Below are 24,011 nucleotides of genomic sequence, written 5' to 3'. Positions count from 1 at the left end.
CGGTGAAGCAGGTCTGCAGGTGTCTATCTTTCTCTCCCCTTCTCTGTCTTCCCCTCCTCTCTCCATTTCTCTCTGTCCTATCCAACAACGAATTGTGTCAACAAGGGCAATAATAATAACCACAACGAAGCTACAACAAGGGCAACAAAAGGGGGAAAAAATGGCCTCCAGGAGCGGTGGATTCATGGTGCAGGCACCGAGCCCAGCCATAACCCTGGAGGAGGAAAAAAAAAATAATAAAAAAATAAAAAGTCAGCAGTGTGGGTCCAAGTGGTGATTCAGTAGAATACATATATCACCAAATGCAAAGACCTACGTTCAGTCCCCTGATCCTATTTGAAGGGGGGAAAACTTACCAGTGTTGGGGCAGTACCATAGATGTCCTTCATTGTCTTTCACTCTTCTCTTTTTTTCCATCTTTCTTTATAAAAATGGCGGCTGAGAATAGTGGAGTAGTTAGTACAGGCAGCAACCTCAAAAAAGTCAAAAGGGAAATTGTTTTTTTTAATATTTATTTATTCCCTTTTGTTGCCCTTATTTTATTGTTATAATTATTATTGTTGTCATTGCTGTTGGATAGGACAGAGAGAAATGGAGAGAGGAAGGGAAGATAGAGAGGGGGAGAGAAAGGCAGACACCTGCAGACCTGCTTCACCGCCTTTGAAACGACTCCCCTGGAGGTGGGAAGCCAGGGGCTCCAACCGGGATCCATCTGCTGGTCCTTGCTCTTTGTGCCACATGCACATGCGCTTAACTCGCTGCACTACCACCCGACTCCCAAAAGGGAAATTCTTAACATCCGATGGTGTATATCCCCCCCCATTTCCCCCCTAACTTCACTTTTCCTTCAAGAGTTTTCAATAAACTGGTTTTGCCCATTCAAACTCTACTTGTGGTTCACCAATAACCCTGAAATGTGACTTGTTTTCTCCCCCTGAAAATAGACAGACCTGTTCTATTCTTTACCATTTTAGCTTTTACTGGTGAATCTCATCTGGCATCATTGCATGACATACTTACTACCTTAAGGAAAACTCCAACAGCCTCAATCATTATAGTTAGTTTCCAAAAATCTAAGCTGTTTTTTCTCTACTTCCAAACAAATGTTTACTTTAGCACAAGTGATCATTCATAATTGATGTCCTTCTCCTGATGTCCCTATTGCCATTACCAGAAGTTCTCACCATGAATAATTCTTTGGGTACATTTTCTTTCTGTCATAGCTGACATCTTAATTCATTACTAAGTCAGTCCCATACATTTTTCTCCTTAATGTCACTCAAGTCAGTCTTCTTATTCTCATTTATATTGCCACTAACTTAACTCAGATTCTCTGTTATTTTTAAATTGACAGTTCTAATAGAATATGAATAGATGTCCTTTCTTTCCCAGCTGTCTCCTACAATCCATCACTCATACTAATGATGTATTCTAAGCCACTTCTAATCACAATGTTTCCACAACCGAATCCTTTTCCAACTGTTCTTTATCTATACCTTAAGTCTTCCATGAATGCAAGATAATTCATAGCCCAACTCTTCCACTAATTTGCCAGAAATTTCTCTTTAAATTCTTCACACATGTGCAGTTCTCCAGACAAAAGAATTCAGTTACCAATCCCCAAAGCAAATCCAAACGGTTCTTCTATGCCTTTGCTTGTGGTGTTCTTTCTTCTCCAGTATCTTTATTTCTTCACCTATTAAAATCATACTTCACTTGATGACACACTCCCTAAACCTCATTCATTCATTCATTCATCATGGTATGCATTTGTTCATTTATTTAGGAGATCAAACATTATTTATTGAATTCTATCTTTGTCAGGCACAAACAAGGCAATCAAGGTACCTACTACGAGAAAATGTTAGAATGAAGATAGAAAATGGGCAAGGACAACATTGTGAAGGGCTTGTATCAAGGAAGGAAGGGACTTCTGAAATGTGAATGGAAGACTAGAGAGGAACAGACCATGATGAAAAGTTGGACTTTATGTTTTCACAAATATAATAAGAGGGATCACTAAATGGTTACCTAGACTACACCACACTTTATTTTGAAAACTTATGATTAGTTGATGTTTGGGGAAAATCCTTGGAGGAGTGAGACACTTTAAAAAGGAGAAGAGAAACCTGTAAGAATGCTACCAAAGTGATTAGGTGAAGATGGTGGTGTCAGTTTGATCAGGTAACAGTAGCAAGAACAAAGAAATATGAATGGTTTTGAGATGTATCTTGGAGCTAATTAGATCCAGGTTGGATGAAGCATTTATGAGGAAAAGAGTGAAGTTTTTGTTCAAAATACTTAGATAACAGTATTGTTTACCAGGATGAGGAAGGCAAAGGGGGAAATAGGTTTGTAGGAGAGAACTAAAAGCTCAAATTATGATTAAAAATTGTATAGGAATGTCCATCATAACATTATTAACAATAACTGGATATTGGAGACAGGATAACCTCAATGTCTAGTAGCTGATGAATGGGTAAGCAAAATGTGGTTTACTCAAACATATGGAATATCATACAAGGAAATTAAATGTTGGCACATGCTACAACTTAGATTGTAAACATTATGCTAAGAGAAAGAAGTCAGACACAATGTATATTTTTATTATGTATAAAACCATACATCATTGTATGACTATATATTATATTAAAATATACATTATATGATTGTTGTATATGTATATGTACCATATATTATATGATTCCATATATATGAAAAGTCTAAATTGACAAATTTTAGAGAAAAGGCTCAGACTAGTAGTTTTGACTGGAGAGTGATATTTTTATGGTGATGAGGTTACGTTTTGGCTTGATGAAAATTCACTAAAATTGAGTGGTATAATACTTTTAATTTTCTGAATGTATAAACCACTGGATTGTATAGTTGTTTTATTTTTTTAATAATCTTTATTTATTTATTGGGTAGATACAGCCATAAATTGAGAGAGAAAGGGGCTGATAGAGAGGGAGAGAGATAGACACTTGCAGCCCTAATTCACCATTATGAAGCTTTCCTCACTGCAGGTGGGGACCTGGGGCTCAAACCTGAGTCCTTTTGCATTGTAACATGTGCGTCAACCAGGTGTGCCACCACCTGACCTCTACAGTGTATAATTTTAAAAGATAGGGTTTATGGTTATTCTCAACAATGAATATTAAAAAGTCTTTTGAGGGAGTCGGGCGGTAGGTAGCACAGTGGGTTAAGCTCAGATGGCGCAAAGCGCAAGAAGTGGCACAGGGATCCCAGTTTGAACCCCCGGCTCCCCACCAGCAGGGGAGTTGCTTCACAAGCCGTGAAACAGGTCTGCAGGTGTCTTTCTGTCTCTTTCTCTCTCTATCCCCTCCCTTCTTGAATTCTCTCTGTTTCTATCCAGAATAAATAAGTAAAATAAAAATATTTTAAAAAGTCTTTTGAGATGATGTTTGGAATTAGATCTCCCCGGGAAGCAGCATTTCAGATAAAGAGCTTATGAATCTTTATTTAATAAGAGAGTACCCATTCATTGGGGAAACTGACGATCCTTCCTAGCTGACTGAATCCACATGGATCCCAGTCACTTTCAAATCCATTAACTGCCTACGGAAGAAGGGCAAACGCTAGAAGAAGAAGAATAATAGAGAGAAAGATAGACTAAAGTACTGTTCTACCATTTTTTATGAACTCATTCATCTTCCCTTCCCTTCCCTTCCCTTCCCTTCCCTTCCTTTCCCTCCCCCTCCCCCTCCCCCCTTCTCTTCTCTTCTCTTCTTTCATGCATCACCAGGGGTCATACTCCAGCACTCACATCTTCTCTACCTTTGAGTCACCTCCCTGGCAATGTACTTTGTCTTTCTTGGGAACCAAGAATGAAAGAAAAGGAAGCTGAAGAAGGGAACATGGGGACATCAAATTAGGATACCCTGCTGAGCTGATGACAGCTCAGGCCAGCAATGAGCTTTGTATCATAGAATAACACCCCAGGAAGATATGTGTCTCTGTTCAGCTACTGCCCCCTACAGAGCTCATGGGAACAGAGTCCCTGACTTCCACATCTCTTGATCAAAGTGATGCCACAGGGCATTCACTCCCCACAGTTTCGGATCAGACAAGCAAGGGAACCTTAAAGGCTGGCCAGTGTCTTTTGTAGACACCACAGGTGACATTCTTGTCGGGGAGGTCAAAGATGAATGAATGATGGCATGAGTCAAGCACCATCATTTATGCTTGCCTTGCAAGCATTACACACTGCACCTGTGTAACATAGGTGGTAACTTACAATGATGATTACTACAGTGGCTAAAGGCCTGTTGAGTGGAGCATAAACTCATTTGATTAAGATGCTCATTAATTAAAAATTCAAATCTCTCCTTCCTTCCTTCTTATAAATACTACTGTGCTGTTGCATTCATTCTCTCTCTCTCTCTCTCTCTCTCTCATTTTCCTTCAGGGTTATTGCTGGGGCTTGGTGCTAGCATTATGAATCTACTACTCCTGGTGGCCATATATATTTTTTCCATTTTATTGGATAGGACAGAGAAATTGAGAGATAAGGGGAGATAGAGAGGGAAAGAAACAGAGAGATACCTGTAGACTTGCTTTGCTGCTTGTGAAGAGTCCACCCTGCAGGTGGGGAGCCGGGGGCTCAAACCTGCATTCTTGCATGGGTCCTTGCCCATAGTACAATATATGCTTAACCAGCTGTGCAATGGTCTGGCCCCTCTGATGTATTCTTTAATTTTTCACAGCAATAAAGAATTTGTTTTGCTTTGTTATTTTGTCATACCTGGAGCTTCACCATTTTAGACTTTTTTTTTCAGATAGAAGGGAAAGAGGAGCCAGGCGGTAGTGCAGTGGGTTAAGCGCACATGGTGCAAAGTGCAAGGAACTGTGTAAGGATTCCGGTTTGAGCCCCTGGTTCCCCACCTGCCTGGGAGTCGCTTCACAAGTGGTGAAGCAGGTCTGCAGGTGTCTATCTTTCTCTTCCCTACTCAGTATTCTCCTCCTCTCTCGATTTCTATCTGTCCTGTCCAACAACAATGACATCAATAACAAAAATAATAATAACCACAACAAATATAAAACAACAAGGGCAACAAAAGGGAAAAAAATAGCTTCCAGGAGCAGTTGATTCGTAGTGCAGACACCAAGCCCCAGCAATAACCCTGAAGGCAAGAAGAAGAAGGAGGAGGAGGAGGAGGAGGAGGAGGAGGAGGAGGAGAAGAAGAAGAGGAAGAAGGAGAAGAAGGAGGAGAAGAAGGAGGAGGAAGAAAAAAGAGAAAGAGAATCGGAGGGAGAGAAGGAAAGTTGCCTTCATTGTTGGGAGAGGAAGACTGTAACCTAATGAAGTAAGCACACTGTCCTGGTCAGCTCTTTCGCTGACTCTCATAAGCACATGTAAAGATGTCAAATAAAATTTCATGCTAGGACTAGCCTTATTTTCTCCCAGATCAGTAAATAAGAAGGGCATTGCTTTTTGAAGCTAGTATTTATATCAGTCTTCTGCTCATTTCACAGTAGTTAGGAAGATACTGAAGAAAGAAACAAAAGGCAAAGAAAGGAAAATTACCAATTAACCTGTAACTACGTACAGACTGACAGGGTGAGCAGCACAGAGTGTCCTGTATGCAAGATAACTCAGAATTAGAGTCAAATTCAGTAGAATGTATTCTATGGGGTCCATAGAATCGCACGTTCATCTTATTCTCTAAAATTTGGAAAATGTGCTTCAAAGCACTGTTCAAGGATGTTATGCAAATTATTTTTACTCCACATAAGGAATAGGAGCTCTCTGCGGCATCATCACTCCTGTTCTGCCGGGTGTGTGTGTGTGTGTGTGTGTGTGGGGGGGGGGACTTTATCCTTTAAGTCTGTGGAAGAGTGACACCACCTCAGGCCCCACTAGCTGGGATTACAGGTTTTAGGGAGTGAAAGAACATGGAAACCATGCTTGGTCTTAGAAACTGGCTTGTGATGTGCTCTACTGGCTTCCCTCATTTATCAATATTTCAGAAAATGAAATGTCTCTCAGCTGAAGTCTCTGACTGAGAATGATGCCTGCTCAATGCAACCACACACCTGAAAGGAATATATAGTGTGAGCCTGACCTTAACCACTGGGCATGGAGATTGGAGAGCATGGCCTTTGCATCCGGGTATGTTCTTGCACACAGTGACAGAGTGATCAGAGTTTCTGCCTACCCCCTATCTCTTTGATGAAAATATGAATATGCTCACCATCAAGGCAACAAGGAAGCGGCCTCTCGGGGCCAGAAAGGATGGATCCGGAGCTTGAGTTTCTTGTTTGTCAGCTACAGGACAACGACACCATTTATGTGAATTCTCCAGCCTTACCTTTTTTTTTGGGGGGGGTTAAAACTAAAATACTCCCTTCATATGAGCGTTATAAAATGAAATGCTAGATAGTACGAAGTTCCCTGATTCCTGCTGAAGTCCACACGACACACAGAGCCTGGTGCTGTTGTACTAACTCAGACAATAGCCCACTCATTGTGTCTTCCCTTCCAAAATCTGTTTTCCTAATAAACGTACTCCTTATATTTATATCCTGAGCCTGGAGATTCTTATTCCAGTTTCACAGGAGAAGAACCCACATGCTAGCTGGATACAACAATGTGTGTGTGTGTGTGTGAGTGTGTGTGTGTGTGTGTGTCTCTGTGTGTGTGTGGTTAATGTATAGTGTTTAGCACAGTCTAGACTATTAAGCTCACAATAAATATTTTCCACAGTACTAATGTCGAAAATAAAAACAAACATCGAGTAGCAATCAAATACTTGGCCAAGAATATTCTCTGGGAGTATCTACCAGGAGATGAGCAAATAAAAACAAGCCAAAGAAAAAAAAGGCACATATAATTCTATGCTATTTCCCCCCTCTTATTTGGGGTAATAGGTCAGTTAAGGTGGGTTTTACCTCTGCTAAGCTGCCTGGGTACGTGATTATCATCCCTTCCCTTTGTATCCAGGTATGTCTTGAGTAAAGAAACTGGGTGCAGAGGAATGGAAACATGTTATGGGAAGAAATGGCACAGGATCAGTAGCCTTTACTGCCCAGAATAGAAAGAAATAGCACGCCTCTGCCTGACACTGAACACCGTTGTCAGCACACGGGAAGGTACTCAAGGCAATTCTGCACAGTTGAACAAAGACGGATTCTTTGAAATCCCATGACAAAATGGCTCAGCATTTATCAGTGTGATGGACTCATGAGAATCTCCCGATAAACTCATTAGAAATACAGGTTTCAGGGATTGCAGGATGGCAGTGGGAGAGGCCTGGAAATCTTATTTGAAAATAATCTCAACCTGCTTTTTTTAAAAAAAAAATTATAAAGGGAAACACTGACAAAAACCATAGGATAAGAGGAGTACAACTTCACACAATTCCCACCACCAGAACTCTGTATCCCATCCCCTCCTCTGATAGCCTATTGCTTGTTTTTGAGAATTTCCAGGTTTCTTTTGAGAAGTCCTATAGTTAAGTGACTAACTTGCAAGCCACTGCCACCTGTTGGCAGTATATCTAAATTACAGGTTTATGGTCGATCAAGGATGCACCTGGTAGAACACCATGGGCAAGAACCCTGGTTCAGATCCCTGGTGCCTGCCTGAAGGAGAAACTTCATGAAGGACAAATCAGTGCTGCAAGCATCTGTCTTTCTCTTTCCTCTATAGACCTTTCTCCCCTCTCAATTTCTCTCTGTTTCTATTAAAAATAAATAAATAAATACATAAATAAATAAACAAAGGAAAGGAAGGAAAAAGTTAGGGTTAAGGTTAGGTCTTTCTCTCTTTCCTTCTCTCTCTCTCTCTCTCTTTCTTGGAGCTGTGGATTCATCATGCAAGCCTCAAGCTCTAGAAATAACCTTGGTAACTGTTAAAAAAAAAAAAAAACGAAAAACAGATACAGGCTCCACTGCCATTTCATGACAGAATCAAGTCACATTTTTTCAAGTAACTACTCAGCAATCACATCAGTTCTTGGCCTTTACCTGCTTTTATCCACATACATAAATAGATATTTTTTAAAAATTTTCTTGGTTAGCTGACATGGAATTTATATCATTTGTTCTTTTGAGCCTCTTATTATAACCCATTCTTTTTGTAGAAAATTGTATTTTAAAGTAGTCTTTAACCATGGATAGTTGCCAATGATAAATTCTGGTGACTTGTAACCAACATGTAGGAAATAAAGGAAGCATGTCTTCTTGCTCTGATGGCTTGTGGGAATGTCTTCCTTCAGAGCACTGGAGAGAGGCAGAATTGTATATTAATAGTGGTACCGGCTGAAATAATTATTGGGCATTCTGTCCATTAAAAGGAGATAAACAAAAGGCCAAGTGGTGGCACTCCTGGTTGAGTGCACATGTCACCATGCACAAGGATCTCGTTTCAAGCCCCCAGTTCCCTACTTCATGAACAGCAAAGTAGGGCTGCAGGTGTTTATCTTTCTTCTTTTCCCTATCTCTCCATTACTTCTCAGTCAATTTCCCTTTGTGCTACCAAATAAAAAAAAGTAAAAGGAGAAAAAAGAGAGAGGGAGAGAGAGAGAGAGAGAGAGCTAGCTGGTGTCCAAGGAGTATTCTCTCTCTTCTTTTTTCTTTCTTTCAGAGCACCTGAACTCTTATTCTTATATAGAAGGGATTGTTTCCTGGACGAGACATTTGAATTGAAACAGACCACTCTTGACTGAACTCAAATTCCTTCTGGTTTACCTTTGTCCAGAAGGCCAGATGAGGCAAAATTGGTGCAGAAGCAAGGGTCACATTCTTCAGTGCTTTCCATCACAGGTCATAGCCCTCAGGCTTGTCTTACGAGACACTCAGAAGAATCAGGCTCAGTCAAATATGACTTTGAAAGCAGGCTTCATTCCACTCAGCTGGAGTGTGCTAACCCTACAACAAGGCAGCTTGGCAATATTCAAGATGTTTTACAACTAAAGATTGTATGTTCTCTTTGAAGAAAAAGAAAGAGTCTTAATAGGGTAGATGCTCATAAAATAAAAAGCAGGGGAATTATGAGTAGGATATCCACAGCCATCCTATTATCTGGTGCCCTCTGTAAAAATAAAGGTAAAGATAGGCTTGCTTTGGTGAGTTTGTATAGTAGTGCTTTAAATATCAAAAAGTGTATTACAGAGGTGGAAATAAAGTGTAAAATGAACCATGTTAGGGGGCCAGGGGGTGGCACACCCAACTGAGTGCATAATACTATCAGGTACAAGGACCTGGGCACAGAAAGGAAGCTTCAAGAGTCGTGGGGCAGGGGCTGGGTGGAGAGCACACATGTTACAGTGCACAAGGACCCAGGGTCAAGCCCCTCAGTCCCCATCTATAGGGGGGAAGCTTCAGAAGTGGTGAAGCAGTGCTGCAGGTGTCTCTCTACCTATCTCCCCGTCCCTCTCAATTTCTGCCTATCTATTAAGTCAGTAAACAAATAAACATTTGAAAAAATATTTACTTATTCCCTTTTGTTGCCCTTGTTTTATTGTTGTAGTTATTATTGTTTTCTTGTTGGATAAGACAAAGAGAAATGGAGAGAGGAGGGGAAGACAGAGAGGGGGCGAGAAAGACAGACACCTGCAGACCTGCTTCACTGCTTGTGAAACGACTCCCCTGCAGGTGGGGAGTGGTGGGGGGGTGTCTCTCAATTATCCTAGAGCTTTGCGCCACGTGTGCTTAACTGGCTGCGCTACTACCCGACTCTCACATTTAAAAAAATTTATTTTTTTATTTTCCCTTTTGTTGCCCTTGTTGTCTTTTTTATTGTTGTTGTAGTTATTGTTGTTGTTATTGATGTCGTCATTGTTGGATAGGACAGAGAGAAATGGAGAGAGGAGGGGAAGACAGAGAGGGGGAGAGAAAGAGAGACACCTGCAGACCTGCTTCACCACCTGTGAAGCGACTCCCCTGCAGGTGGGGAGCCGGGGCTTGATCCCGGATCCTTAATCTGGTCTCTGCACTTTGCGCCACATACGCTTAACCCATTGCATTACCCCTCTTTATTTTTAAAGAAGAGTGGCGGAGCAGTGCTGCAAGGTCTCTCTCTCTCTCTTTCGCTGTCTGTCTTCCTCTCTCAATTCCTCTCTGTCTTTATCAAAAGTAAAATAAGTGAAGATTAAAAATCTTAACATAAATATATAAGCAAACACATAAAGGGAACTGCAGCAAAGCAAATAATTCAGTGGGTGTTTAGCCATTCCTAGTACCTTGCAGCTTCTCCTTCTTTTTCCAGATAATCTTCAGTTCCAAAGACACCCTGTTGCCAGAAAGCCAGTGGTGTTCTGCTTGCCTGCTTTGGAATGTCACATGGAGAGACTTCCAGGCAGTTATCCAGATATCTGCCCTGTCACTAACGAAGAATTCATGAATCTGAAGATAAAGACTCACATGAAGCAGTCAGAGAGCGGCTCAATTATGAGACACTGATGAAAGGAATTCAAATGTGTGTCAAGGATAGTCACTGGCTTTGAAGACACAGTGCATTCCTATGCAAACAAGAACAGCCAACAAAAGACGTGGACAGTGAGTCTGTGGGTTCTTTTGTATGCATTTTATGGGCACAATACTGGGCTTCCTTATGCAAATCACTGGGAGGGTATCTGGACGGGGGTGTCAGGTGAGCCAGCTGGAGGTATAAAAGGCACAGAGCAGCAGGAGTCCTTCATTCCTCCCTTGGGTCTCTTGCTCTTTGCAATCACTCATCCTCCACTCCTGCCGCCATGACCCGTTTCTTTTGCTGTGGAAGCTACTTCCCAGGCTACCCTTGCTATGGAACCAACTTCCATAGGACCTTCAGGGCCACCCCCCTGAACTGTGTGGTGCCCTTGGGCTCTCCCCTGAACTATGGTTGTGGGTACAACGGCTACAACTCCCTGGGCTACAGCTTTGGCGGTAGCAACCTCGGCTACCTGGGCTGTGGCTATGGCGGCAGCTTCAACCGACCCTGGGGCTCTGGCTCTGGCTTTGGCTACAGCACCTACTGAGAAACCAGGAGCGAGCTGCCGGTGACAACGGAAGTCGCCATCAATTCCTTGTGTGCAGAAGCAGCTGAGGAGCAGCAGCTGTATCCCGGACACACATCTTCCGTCTTCTTGCTGGCTTCTTACTGTGATGCTGATCTTTGAGGACCTTTAACTGACCAGCCAGGGATCCGTTTCTGAACAGATTCTCTCCTCCACAGCCCAAGAAAGTGAGATGTACTTCTACCATGACTGGACCTGACTTCTCACAGTTTGCTTCTCGCCATCACTCTGCTCACATCTTTTTGAATTCTACACCCATAGAATGTCCCAAGTTGGGGGTGGGTAGGGAGGGGCGGGGGGGTTCACTGTTAATCTCTTAATAAATCTCTTTCATTCAGCATACGACTTTGTGTCCTGCCTATTTGTTTTATGCTGGTGTCATACTTTTGGAATCCATCAGCTGGTTTCAGCCTATATTGTAGGACTTCCCTGAGGCTTACCCTCAAGTCAGACTGTACAGCAGAAGAGGGTGATGCTGAGACACTTCAGGTTTTTACATTTTTTTTTGAAGTTCCTGAAAAATCCTTAAATTTAATCCAAATACAAAGCATGTGCAAATCTTGGAAGTTGGCTCAGGATTGACATGCATGAGGCCCTGGGATTAATCCCACATATGCTGGAGAGTTAACTCTGGTTCTTCTCTCCCTCTCATCCTTTCTACATGAATAGATAAATATTTTTAAAAATTAAATATAAAGCAGTGGCTGGTATTTCTGTATTCTTATTATAAACAGTAAATTTCCTTAGTTGTTAGATGGTAACATTTTCTTTTCTTATTTTCTTTTGGGAAACAGTATCATTTCGGCATAAGTTTTTATTCTCCCACTCTTTTAAGCTTTCAGCTCTGGAGAAATTGAACCCCCACAGCCTACTGGAAGAATTTACAACTAAATAGTCATAGTGACATATTTCCTATGGCTAGACATTTCTGTGACTTAGCCAGTAGAGAAAAAGCTAAAATCACATAGCCTATACCCCCTCCTTAAAAAAAAAATTTTTTTTTTGGCAAATGCACTTTATATTCCTCACCTATGATTGAAACTTTTCTTTGTGGGAATGATAGTTCAGAATCATTTGAAATGACGTAGTCTGCACTGAGGAACTGCTTCTTGACTCTCTTACTGAGAAATCTACCACATCAAGCAAAATACAAAATTTTGTGTAGTGTCCAGGAGAGAGACCAGAACTTCCCTGGCTGCAATGATACTCTTTGATGGTACATGCAAGTATCAAACCATATTTTGATACTCGCATGACAAGGCATAACCCTAGAAGGTGAACCTTCAAATGGCATTTGACATTTAAAGCAAAATATTTTGTGTTTGATTCAGGAATTCCTCTCCTAGCAATATATCTTAAGGAAATAAACATACTCATCCAAAGGGATCTATGCACACCATGTTCATAGCAACACAATTTTTTTTTTTTGCTTCTGAAATTCACATGAGTTTATTGAATGGAGACTGTTTTTCTCTGACAGCACAATTTTTAATAGCCAAAACCTGGAAATAACCTACATGTTCAACAACAGATAAGTGGCATGGAAGATTGTCATCTATATATACAATGGAATATTACACAGCTATTAAGAATGAGGAAGTCACCTTCTTCACCTCATTTTGGATGGATCTTGGAGGAATCATGTTACATGAGACAAGCCAGAAAGAGAAGGATGAATATGGGATGATCTCATTCATGGGCAGGACTTGAGATACAAAAACAAACAGAAAGGACAAACACAATATAAAGCTTAGACTGGTTTGATGTATTGTGCCAAAGCAAAGGACTCTGGGGAAGGAGGACAGGGAGAGGGAGGGCTGGGGAGAAGGGTCTTTAAAGTATTGGTGTAAGATGGTGGGAAAGAAGCCAAGTTGGGAGTGAGAGTGTTTTGCAGACCCCTGTCATGGCGACCTGTACAATTTTACCCATGTGTCAACAACTGTACTGTAAACCATTACCCTCCTCTCCAACAAAATGATACAATATTATTTTGTGCTTGGGTTAGGTTCTTTTATTTGGTAATAAGTATTTTTTATTTTAAATTAAAATATTTTATTTAATATTTGATAGACATAGTCAGAAATCAAGAGGGAAGTGGTGATAGGGAGAGAAACAGAAAGATACCTACCACACTGCTTCACCACTCACAACCCCCCCCCCCACATACGTGGGATCTGGGGGCTCAAACCTGGGTCATTGTACACTGTAGCATGTGTGCTCAACTAGGTGCACCACCACCTGGCCCCTGGTAACAAGTATTTAGTGCATTTCTGTCCTTCTCAGAGAAGATGCTCAGTTGCAAAATTACGGTTGCAAAATGTCATATAAACCCAATATAAGGTTTCTTCATGAGTACATAAAGCATTACGAGGGCGAGGTGAAATAGATCCCTTGGGTAGCGAGCTGATTCATCATGTGTGTGACCCAGGTTCGAGCCCACCCCCGCCCCACCTCCTTGAAAGAATTTTTGGTGTTGTGGTCTCTTTCACTGCCTCTGGGTCTCCCTATCTCTTTCTTTAAAAATTAAGCAATATTGGGATCTTCTACTATTTTAATATTGAAGATTTGTGAGAAGTTATAAAAACCTAACAAGCAGCTTTGCTTTAAGAATATATATATATTTAATACCCAAGCAATAAATGCTCAGTAGCTGTAATGCCACATCCTTGAGAAAAATTCTTATCCCAGGGTAGGCATTTCATGATCATTTTCTTCCAAGCACTTAAAATAGAAGACAAGATACTTCATATTTGTATATATATATACACACACACACAGAGAGAGAGAGAGAGAGAGACAGAGAGAGAGAGACAGAGAGAGAGAGAGAAGTGCTGCTCCATGTTGACATATGATGTGCTACGAATTGAACCTGGGACCTCAGACTTGCAAGCCCTGAACTGTCACACTGATGATGTTCAAATTTTCTTAGTTTTGGACAACAGAATTCCATTCCTGCTGGCCCCTATGCCATTTAGAAATACCCCTAATACTATTTTATCATTTTCTTGCTCTCAATCTTAACAAGATATTGGAAATTCATCATCTTCTTCTTTTTAAAAAAAACTTTAAAATATTTATTTATTTATTACCATTTTGTTGCCCTTGTTGTTTTATTGTTGTAGTTATTATTATTGCTATTATTGGTGTCGTTGATGTTGGATAGGACAGAGAGACATAAAAAGAGGAGAGGAAGACAGAGTGGGGGAGAGAAAGACAGACACCTGCAGACCTGCTTCACTGCCTGTGAAGTGACTCCCCTGCAGGTGGGGAGCCGGGGGCTCGAACCGGGATCCTTGCACTGGTCCTTGCGCTTTGTGCCATGTGTGCTTAACTCACTGCACTACCACCTGACTGCCTTCTTCTTTTTCTTAAAAAGTTTTTTATTTGATAAACTGGACAGAGAGGAATTGAGAGGGAGTGCTTAGAGAAAGAGGGAGAAAAAGACAGCTGCAACACCGTTTCACTCTTTGTGAAGTTTCCTCCCTGCTGGTGAGGACCAGGGGTTTGAATCCAGGTCCTTGCATATTATAATGTGTGTGCTCCACTGGATGCATCACGGTCTCTCCCTGGAGGTTCATCTTAAAGGTCGATTTAAAAGCTGGTTGGCAGTTGCAGTAAGGACTCTTCTCCCTCTAATGGGTACTGTGGGAAGTGAGCCTAATTCTGTGACTGGGTTTTATTTTACTTCAAGATCAATTTCTATATCTAGATGAGAGAGAGAGAGATAGATAGATAGAGAGAGAGAGAGAGAGAGAGAGAGAGAGGAAGAAAGAATAGAACATTGTGATGGTGTTAGGGTATGTAGGGTCTCAAGTATGCATGCACTGTGCTTTTACACTTTCTGTCTTCACAGTCGTAGTTGGGTGTTTCAACAGTTTTTATCTGAGAGGTGGAACAAGGCTGGAGTTCTGTAACGGCAGAGAGGTGACAGTCACTGAAGATGATGTCCTGTCCTCCGTGTGGCTTGAATAGTGTTCTCTTTCCCCTCTGCCCTCTGACAAGATGAGAGTAGAATCAAGTTCATCTCACAGCCTCATGTCACAGACTGACCTTGTCTGGTTGGGGTTTTGATGGTCCGGAGCCTGCCTCTGAGGTGCTGGGACATTCTGGTTTACCATTGCCAAGACTGCTTTGTCTCTTATTTTGCTTTTTGAAATGCTTGGGTCTTATGCATATGTGGTAGTACCACGCCTGGGTCAACTTTTCTATCCTTTTTACTCTCGAGTGAGAGACACATATACACAGAGAGGAGAAACATCACAGCATCACTCTTTCATCAATAGAGATCCTCTTGGTGCCTTCATGGTGTTCCCATGTGATGCTGGGGATGGAACCTGGGGCTTAGAATATGGTAAGTTACAGGTTGTTTTTTTTGGGGGGGAGGCAGGTGGTGAGCTATCTTTCAGCCTCTGATCTTTATCTTTCTCACCATCACTAATCCACAGCTTTGATTCTTTCACTTCAGGGTGTATGCTGTATCTTCCATGAGCACAATCCCCATATTTAAATCAAAATGCATCATCAATGCTGTGTCGTAAGCCCTTGATAATAATTTGTCAAAGTAACAGACATACCTATGGCCTTAGGTGTCACTAATTACCTCTCTGCTTCAAATATGGTTTGCTGACCAGAAATATGATATCCCCTGTGAGCTTGTTTGAGAAGCAGACTTCTTTCCTGAAATAAACTCTGCCCTTTGACAAGATTCTCAAGAGACTTGTGTGGACATTAAGTTTCAACACTGCTCGTATTCCTTCAATTCTTGTCCTCAAAGATATTTTGAGGGGTGGTGGTGGTGGTGATGCACTGGGTTAAGTGCACATAGTACAAAGAGTAAGAACCTGGACAAGGATCCTGGTTCGAGCCCCCCGGCTCTCCACCTGCAAGGGGCTCGCTTCACAAGCTATGAAGCAGGTCTGCAGGTGTTTATATTTCTCTCTCCCTCTCTATCTTCCCCTCTTCTCTTCATTTCTCTCTGTCCTATAAAATAATTTGAAAAAAGTAAATATGAGGAGGCCATTGCCTGCTGTTGATTGTTAATGGACTGATGACATTTTATTGACAATTTTAGCAAAGAAGGAACTTAAAAAAATGCTACTTCCAATTCAATTCTTTTACTCTATTTGTGTTGCTATTTGTATTACAGAACAAAAAAAATGTGCTCTTTATTTCCTCTGAGGATAGAGAAAAAAAATGTCTCAAGCTGCAACAGGAGGAATTTCTGTCATTTAAATGGGAAGATGTTATGTTTCAAAGGGCTGCCAGGCAGAGACTTTTTAGAATATTCTCTAAAATGTGTGAATATGTGGAGTTCAGCTGTCTCAGAAAATACCCCCTTATTTCTCAATGTCACTTCTTTCCCCTTGAATTGCCCAAGCCTTTTGACATTATTTTTGACAATGGTATTTGAGTAACATTCTCTTGTTTTTTTAAAAAATGTTCAGTGTTATTTTCTTCAGTACTTTTAAAAATATTTATTTATGAGACAGAGGAGGGCAAAGAAAGAGAGGAAAGAGAGGAGAGAAAGGAGAAAGAGGAGAGAGAGAGAGAGAGAGAGAGAGAGAGACAGACCCATGCTTGAGAGTCCAGTGCATTATCCTGGGGTCATACTTTATTTAATTTTTTATTTTATTTATTTATTTTTTGCCTCCAGGGTTATTATTGTGGCTCAGTGCCTGCACTACAAATCTGCTGCTCCTGGAGGCTACTTTTTTCCTTTTGTTGCCCTTGTTGTTTATCATTGTTGTTATTATTATAATTGTTGTTATTGCTGTTGTTATTGTTGGATAGGACAGAGAGAAATCAAGAGAGGAGGGGAAGACAGAGGGGGAAAGATAGACACCTGCAGACCTGCTTCATTGCTTATGAAGTGACACCACCCCACAGGTGGGGAGCCGGGGATTGAACTGGAACCCTTACACAGGTCCTTGCTCTTTTTGTCTTGTGTGCTTAACCAGCTGTGCTACGGCCGGGACCCCATGCTTTATTTTTTAAAATACTTTATTTAATTATTTTTGTATGTATCCTGTTTCATTTTTTTCAAATAGAGCACTGCTCAGCTCTAGCTTATGAGGATTGAACATGGGATCTTCACTGTCTCTGGTAAATGAGAATACTTTTCAAAAGCCATGGTGTTCTCTCTCCAGGCTTTTTCTTCCCTTTTTTACTGTCACCCCCTCTTAGTAATCCACTTTTCAAATGGATGCTTCTGTGTTCAATGAACATGGTTACAACTTCAGAATTCTCATGACATTTTCTAATGAGGAAACTCAAATTTTAGGATACACCTTTCTTATTCCACTGGTCCACCTTATTCCACAAGGTCTCTTTCTGTCTCTCATCCTCTCTCTTCCAGATGGAAGATAAGAGAAAGAGACACACTACAGCAAAGCTCCACTGCTTGGGAAATCTGTTTTGCATAGTGCTCCTAGTTCTTAGCCAGGGGCTTGAATCCAGATCCTCAAGTGTGGTGGAGTGGGCAGGCTATGAGGTAAGCTATGTTGCAACCTTACAGTTATTCTTGTAAGTAATTTCTACTAATTCATTTCAGGGTTAGGTTTTGTCCAGAAAAGATGTAGCAGAAATTATGTCTTTAGAGAATTTTACTTACCTTGGCTTGTTGTTCAGTAACAAGAAATATTAATTTCAAGGTCACTGGAAGGACATGACCTCAGGCATCCAAAGAACAGTGGACAACCAAGTTGCGGTCATGCTCCCACCCATCATCACTGAATGTCTCAGAATTGAGTTTTTTTTATGCCTGTTCTTTTTGACATTGAAGCTTCACTGCTCTGAGCCAACTCTGTGTGTGTGTGTGTGTGTGTGTGTGTGTGTGTGTGTGTTTTGATAGGCCAGAGAGAAATTGAGAGAGGAGGGGGAGATAGAGAAGGGAAGAAAGACAGAGAGACATCTGTGGCACTGTTTCACCTTTTCTGAAGCATCTCCTCTGTAGGTGAGAACCAGGGGTTTGAACCCAGGTTCTTGTGCGCGGTAATACGTGTGCTCAATCAGGTAGAACCACCACTCAACCCCATGAATCAACTTTTTTTTTTTCTGATAGGACAGAAACAGAGACAGAGGGGGGTCGGGCGTTGGCGCAGTGGGTTAAGCGCATGTGGCACAAAGCACAAGGACCTGCGTAAGGATCCCAGTTCGAGCCCCCGGCTCCGCACCTGCAGGGGTGTCGCTTCACAGGCAGTGAAGCAGGTCTGCAGGTGTCTATCTTTCTCTCTCCCTCTCTGTCTTCCCCTCCTCTCTCCATTTCTCTCTGTCCTATCCAACAACAAACAACATCAACAATGGCAATAATGATAGCCACAGCGAGGCTACAACAACAAGGGCAACAAAAGGGGGAAAAATGGCCTCCAGGAGCGGTGGATTCATGGTGCAGGCACTGAGCCCAGCATTAACCCTGGAGGAAAGAAAAAAAAAAGAAACAGAGACAGAGGGAGAGAAGGCAAGATATCACAGCACTGAAGCTTCCTCCAGTTTGATGGAGGCTGGATTTGAACCTGGGTTGTACACATGGCAAAGTAGGCCAACTATCCAGTTGAGTTGCCTTGCTGACTACATCTTAGCACTGAGGTAGCTCAACTCCAACTTTCTTTCTTTCTCTCTTTCTTTCATTATTTCTATTTATTTATTATATATATATTTTTATTTATAAAAAGGAAACATTGACAAAACCATAGGGTAAGAGGGGTACAACTCCACATAATTCCTACTATCAGAATTCTGCATCTCATCCCCTATCCTGATAGCTTTCTTATTCTTTAACCCTCTGGAAATATGGACCCAAGGTCATTGTGGGATGCAGAAGGTCTGGCTTCTGTAATTGCTTCCCTACTGAACACGGGCATTGACAGGTTGGTCCATGCTCCCAGCCTGCCTCTCTCTCTAGTGGGGCAGGGCTCTGGGAAAGTGGAGCTTCAGGACACATTGGTGAGGTTGTCTGTCCAGGGAAGTCTGGTCAGCATCCTGCTAGTATGTGGAACCTGGTGGCTGAAAAGAGAATTAACATATAAAGCCAAATAAATTATTGACTAATTATGAAACTAAAGGCTGGAATAGTACAGATGAAGAGTTGGGGGGGGGTCCTCTGTTTTGTAGATAGGTAGTAGGCCTATTTTAGTTCTATTCCAAAAGGCCTCTGACTATACTAGTTTTTTTGTTTTGTTTTTTTGCCTGAGCCTGAAATCTGATATGCAGGTGGATCCAAGTTATTGTCTGGGGAGATGGTGTCATGGCTGTAAAAATACCAGAAATCTGGATCAAGGAAGAGAGTAGTTCAAAAATAGGAAAGGTGTAAAAATATTTTGACTGTAAACCCCATAATTCCTCTCCTAGGGATATACCCCAAGGACTCCATAATGCCAAACCAAAAAGATGTGTGTACACCTATGTTCATAGCAGCACAATCTGTAATAACTAAAACCTGGAAGCAACCCAGGTGCCCAACAACAGATGAGTGGATGAGAAAGAAGAACCATGAACCCATCTTCTCTGACCCATCTTGGACGGAGCGAGAAGGAATTCTGTTAAGTGAGCTAAGTCAGAAAGACAAAGACGAGTATGGGATGATCCCACTCATAAACAGAAGTTGAGAAAGAAGAACAGAAAGAAACTCAAAGTAGGTTTTGACTGAATTTGGAGTAGGGCACCAAAGTAAAAATCTCTGGGTTGAGGGCGAGGATGGAAGTTCAGCTTCACTGGGGGTGGAGGTGGGGGTGGGGATGGGGGTTTGGGATGGGACACAGTCTTTTGGTGGTAGGACTGGTGTCTATGTACACTCCTATTAATTTGTAGTTGTATAAATAACCATTCTTTCTGTCTTCCTTTCTTCTTTTCTTTCCTTCTTTCTCCCTTCCTTTTTCAACCATAATCTTTTATATGGCTAGCTCAACTTGCCAGATCATTGTTGGACTTTAAGTCTATACAGATTGCAGAAGACTTCCCTGCCTGAGCTTTGAGGTCCCAGATTCAATCCCTTATGCCTCCATAAAGCACTATACAGAACTGTATAGTGCTCTGATAAAAGAAAAGGAAAACACAATTTTACATTGGTAGTTTCAGGCTCTTAACACTAAACTGATTCGTTAATTTTTTTTTAATTAAGGGAATGTGGTTTCAAAGTCTATTTTCTCAGGAATAAAATTTCATAGTTCCCCTCCTCCCTCCAAAAATGTGTGTCTAACCCTTTCTTTGTGTTCTGAGAAGAAAAATCTCTGCTCTTTCATTTTACATCAGTAAGAATAAAACACAGATGATAGCAATGACCTTTTGTCCCGCCTGTGACTACAAGCTAGTGGCCAGTAGTCACCTTCCCTGTGGTGACTTTTTCCAGCTGGTTGGGTGAGGCATGTGAGGTGCTCAGGACTGGAGTCAGCGAGCCTCTGATGCACCTGGACCTTGTTGTGGTGTGGCAGGATTTCTCAAGCCAACCTCAGTGGGGCTGGACATCAAACAGTGAACTTCACTAAGAAGGCCCCTGCTCTGATGGGCAGCCATGGCACCTCCCAGATGTGGTTTTGCCCCAAACATGCTGAGAGAGCAAGGGATGGAAACCCAGACTTGAGTCAGCTCAAGGATTACTGAGACCTAACCCTGCCAAGTGGACCAGCGTGTGTGTGTAAAAGGGGAGGGTGGACTTAGTGCCCGTGGATTTAGGGCTGGAAAGTTCTTTTTTAAAAGATATATATATGTTTCTTTTAAAATTATTTTTTATAATTATCTTTATTTATTGACTAGAGACAGCCAGAAATCAAGAGGGAGGGGGGTGATAGAGAGGGAGAGAGACACAGACACCTGCAGCCCTGCTTCACCACTCGTAAAGCTTTCCCCCTGCAGGTGGGGATCGGGGGCTCGAACCCAGGTCCTAACACATCGTAATACATAAGCTCAACCAGGTGTGCCACCACCTGGCCCCTTAAAAGAAATATTTTTATTTGTTTATTTATTTTAGATGGAGACAGAGAGAAATTGAGAGGGAAGGGGGAGATAGAGAGTGAGAGAGACACCATGATGTTCTAGCACCTCAAATATCCAGAGCCCTACCTTATTTAGGAAAGATAAAAATAGGCTGGGCTATGGATTGACCACCAGTCAACATCCATGTCAAGCAGAGAAGCAATTCCAGAAGCCAGAACTCCTCCCTTCTGCACCTTAAAAATAATTTTGTTCCATACTCACAAAGGGGCAAATGTTACAGGGAGATGACCAGAAGACTCTGAACTCTAGTTCCATTGGGATTAGGAACTTTTGTGACAAAGAATCTTTATTTTCACTATTAATGAGAGGAAAGAGATTCCGGAGAATACCTGAGGAAGTCAGGTGCTGTTTCTCTTATCTGAGAGGTAAGGGGGGAAAAGAAGGGCAACTATGGGATGATTTCCCTCATGAGTGCAATATAGGAAGTTGAAACACATAAATTTGAAAAAAACAAAAAACCAAAAACATGTCACTGTGACCTTGGGAGAACTATGGTGTTTACAAATGGTGGGAGGGGGTGGCCACAAAACGTTGATAGTGGGAGTGCTGCAGAATTATACCACTCTTATGTTATAAACTTGTAAATCACTAATAAATCACCAATAAGAAAAGAATTTTGGGAGTCGGGTGGTAGCGCAGCAGGTTAAGCGCATGTGCCACAAAGCACAAGGACCGGCAAAAAGATCCTGGTTCGAGCCCCTGGCTCCCCACCTGCAGGAGAGTCGCTTCACAGGCGGTGAAGCAGGTCTGCAGGTGTCTGTCTTTCTCTCCTTCTCTCTGTCTTCTCCATCTCTCTCCATTTCTCTCTTTCCTGTCCAACAATGACGGCATCAATAACAACAACAATAATTACAACAACAATAAAAAAGACAACAGGGGCAACAAAAGGGAATAATAAATAAATTTAAAAAAAGAAAAGAATTTTAAAAAGAGAGGGAGAGACAGAATGAAAGAGATACTTGTAGCAGTGTTTCACCATTCATGAAACTTCCCGCCTACAGGTAGGGACTGGAGGCTTGATCCTGTGGGTCTTTGCACATGGTAATAACATGAGTGCTTTCAAGCAGGTTGATACTACCCAGCCCCAGACTGGAAAGTTCTTTATAGTGGAGGCCTGGCCATGTGACTCGTGTGGAAGTCTCTCTGGCCTCTGCCCATTAGATGCCAACAGTATCCCTCTAGCATCGTCCAAACACGCCCAAGGGGAAAGGTTGCTCATGATAATTCACTCCAGCTCTGTTTATGTAGCAAGAGTAAGAAGGGAACTTCCCCCCACCCTCCACCCCCTCTCCAAGGGGCTGGGTGGTGTCTCACTCAGTAAAGAGCACACATTAGCATGCGGGTTGAACTGGGTTAAACCCCAGGTCCCCCGTTTCTACATACAGGGAGGAAGCATCTTGAATAATGGAGTAGTGCTGTGGGTTTTTATCTTTCACCCTCTTTCTGCCCCTTTCCAGTGCTGTCTCTCATATTCTCTGTTCCTCTTCTCTGTCTTTCTCACCTTCATCTTCCTCTCATCCCACTTTCAGGTGTGCGTTTTACTGAAGAAGATACCTTCTCAGACGACTTACCATAGAACACCACAACATTTCTCAAGGTGTGTCCAAAGCACTTTTATTGGGTTTACTTGGGTTGATTATTCAAAATGTAGGGATCTAGGGAGGTGAGACACTGATAGAATGTAGGAATTGTAAGCAGGAGGTCCCGAGTTTGATCCCCAGCATCACATATGACAGAAGAAACTCTGGTCAGTCTGTCTATCTATCTATCCATCTATCCATCTATCTATCTATCCATCTATCTATCTATCCATCTATCATCCATCTACATCTCTGTATCTATCTATAATCCATCAATCATCTATCTATCATCTATCTATCTATAAATAATGTCTATCATCTATCTAAAATAATCTATCTATGGAAATGAATATATATTGAATAATTTTTTTTTATTGTTTATTTTCCTTTTTGTTGCCCTTGTTGTTTTATTGTTGTTGTCATTATCATTGTTGTTGTTGTTGTCATTGTTGTTGGATAGGACAGAAAGAAATGGAGAGAGGAGGGAAGACAGAGGGGGAGAGAAAGAAAGACACCTGCAGACCTGCTTTATCGCTTGTGAAGCAACTCCCCTGCAGGTGGGAAGCTGGAACCTCAAACCAGGATCCTTATGCCAGTCCTTGCACTTTGCGCCACGTACACTTAACCTGTTGCGCTACCTCCAAATCCCCATAAATATGTATTTTTATTGTCACCAGGGTTATTGCTGGGACTCAGTGCCTGTGCCTGTGTGATGAGTCCACCACTTTTCTTTTAAGTCACAGCTATTCTTTTAAGTTTCTTTCATTGGATAGGACAGAGAGAAATTGAAAGGGGAGATAGAGAGAGAAAAGACACCTGTAACCCTGCTTCACTGCTTATGAAGCTTTCCTCTTGCAGGTGAGGGCTGGAGGCTTGAACCCAGGTCCTTCCCTGTACATGGTAGCATGTTCACTCATCTGGATATACCATCATCTGGCCCCAAATAGACAATTTTTTTGAATCAGGAGAGTGGATGGTGGAGCACCCAATAGAGCAACATTTTATCTACCATGTGTGAGGACTTGGGTTTAAGTCTCCTGGGAACCTGTAGAAGAAAACTTCATGAGCAGTGGAGCTGTGCTGCAGGTATCTATTCTCTCTCTCTCTCTCTCTCTCAAAATTAATTAATATAACAAAACGCAGATTCCTGTACTGAATAGATTATTCAGTGGTAGGGCATGGGACTTGTATGTCCGAAGTTCCTGGTTTGCTACTTGGTTCTGCATATCCTAGAGTTGGGTGGTATTCTGGGTTCTCTCTGTCTCTCACCAAATCACTGAAATTGTTTCTGAAAAATTGAAAAAAATGTAGATTCCTAGATACCACTGACCGCTGAATTCAACTCTATAGGCATGGAGTTCAGAAACAGGCATTTTCAGAAAGAGAAGGATGGATAAAGGATGTTCTTATTCATGGGTAGAAC

At 41.8% G+C, this 24,011-nt stretch overlaps 1 protein-coding gene and 1 long non-coding RNA gene across 2 annotated transcripts in view; one reads left to right on the top strand and one right to left on the bottom strand.

Moving 5' to 3' along the window:
• The window catches only part of LOC132540491 (uncharacterized), a 493,968-nt gene extending 483,612 nt beyond the window's left edge, over nt 1–10,356 (bottom strand). The window contains exons 1-2 of the long non-coding RNA XR_009551698.1: nt 10,206–10,356; nt 3,764–4,233 (exon numbers count right to left, since the gene is read on the bottom strand). This is a non-coding gene — a long non-coding RNA (uncharacterized LOC132540491). The remainder of the gene's footprint in view (nt 1–3,763; nt 4,234–10,205) is intronic.
• A 309-nt stretch (nt 10,357–10,665) lies between these two features.
• On the top strand, nt 10,666–11,724 carry LOC103122995 (keratin-associated protein 7-1). Its single transcript, XM_060198636.1, has one exon. It carries the CDS (start codon nt 10,719–10,721, stop codon nt 10,980–10,982), a length of 264 nt encoding a protein of 87 aa, XP_060054619.1. The 5' UTR covers nt 10,666–10,718; the 3' UTR covers nt 10,983–11,724.
• The last annotated feature ends 12,287 nt before the right edge of the window (nt 11,725–24,011 follow it).

Source organism: Erinaceus europaeus, chromosome 9, assembly GCF_950295315.1.
Source record: "Erinaceus europaeus chromosome 9, mEriEur2.1, whole genome shotgun sequence".
NCBI lineage: Eukaryota > Metazoa > Chordata > Mammalia > Eulipotyphla > Erinaceidae > Erinaceus > Erinaceus europaeus.
Note: the sequence above shows the minus strand (reverse complement) of the source record. Positions and strands in the feature narration are given on the sequence as shown.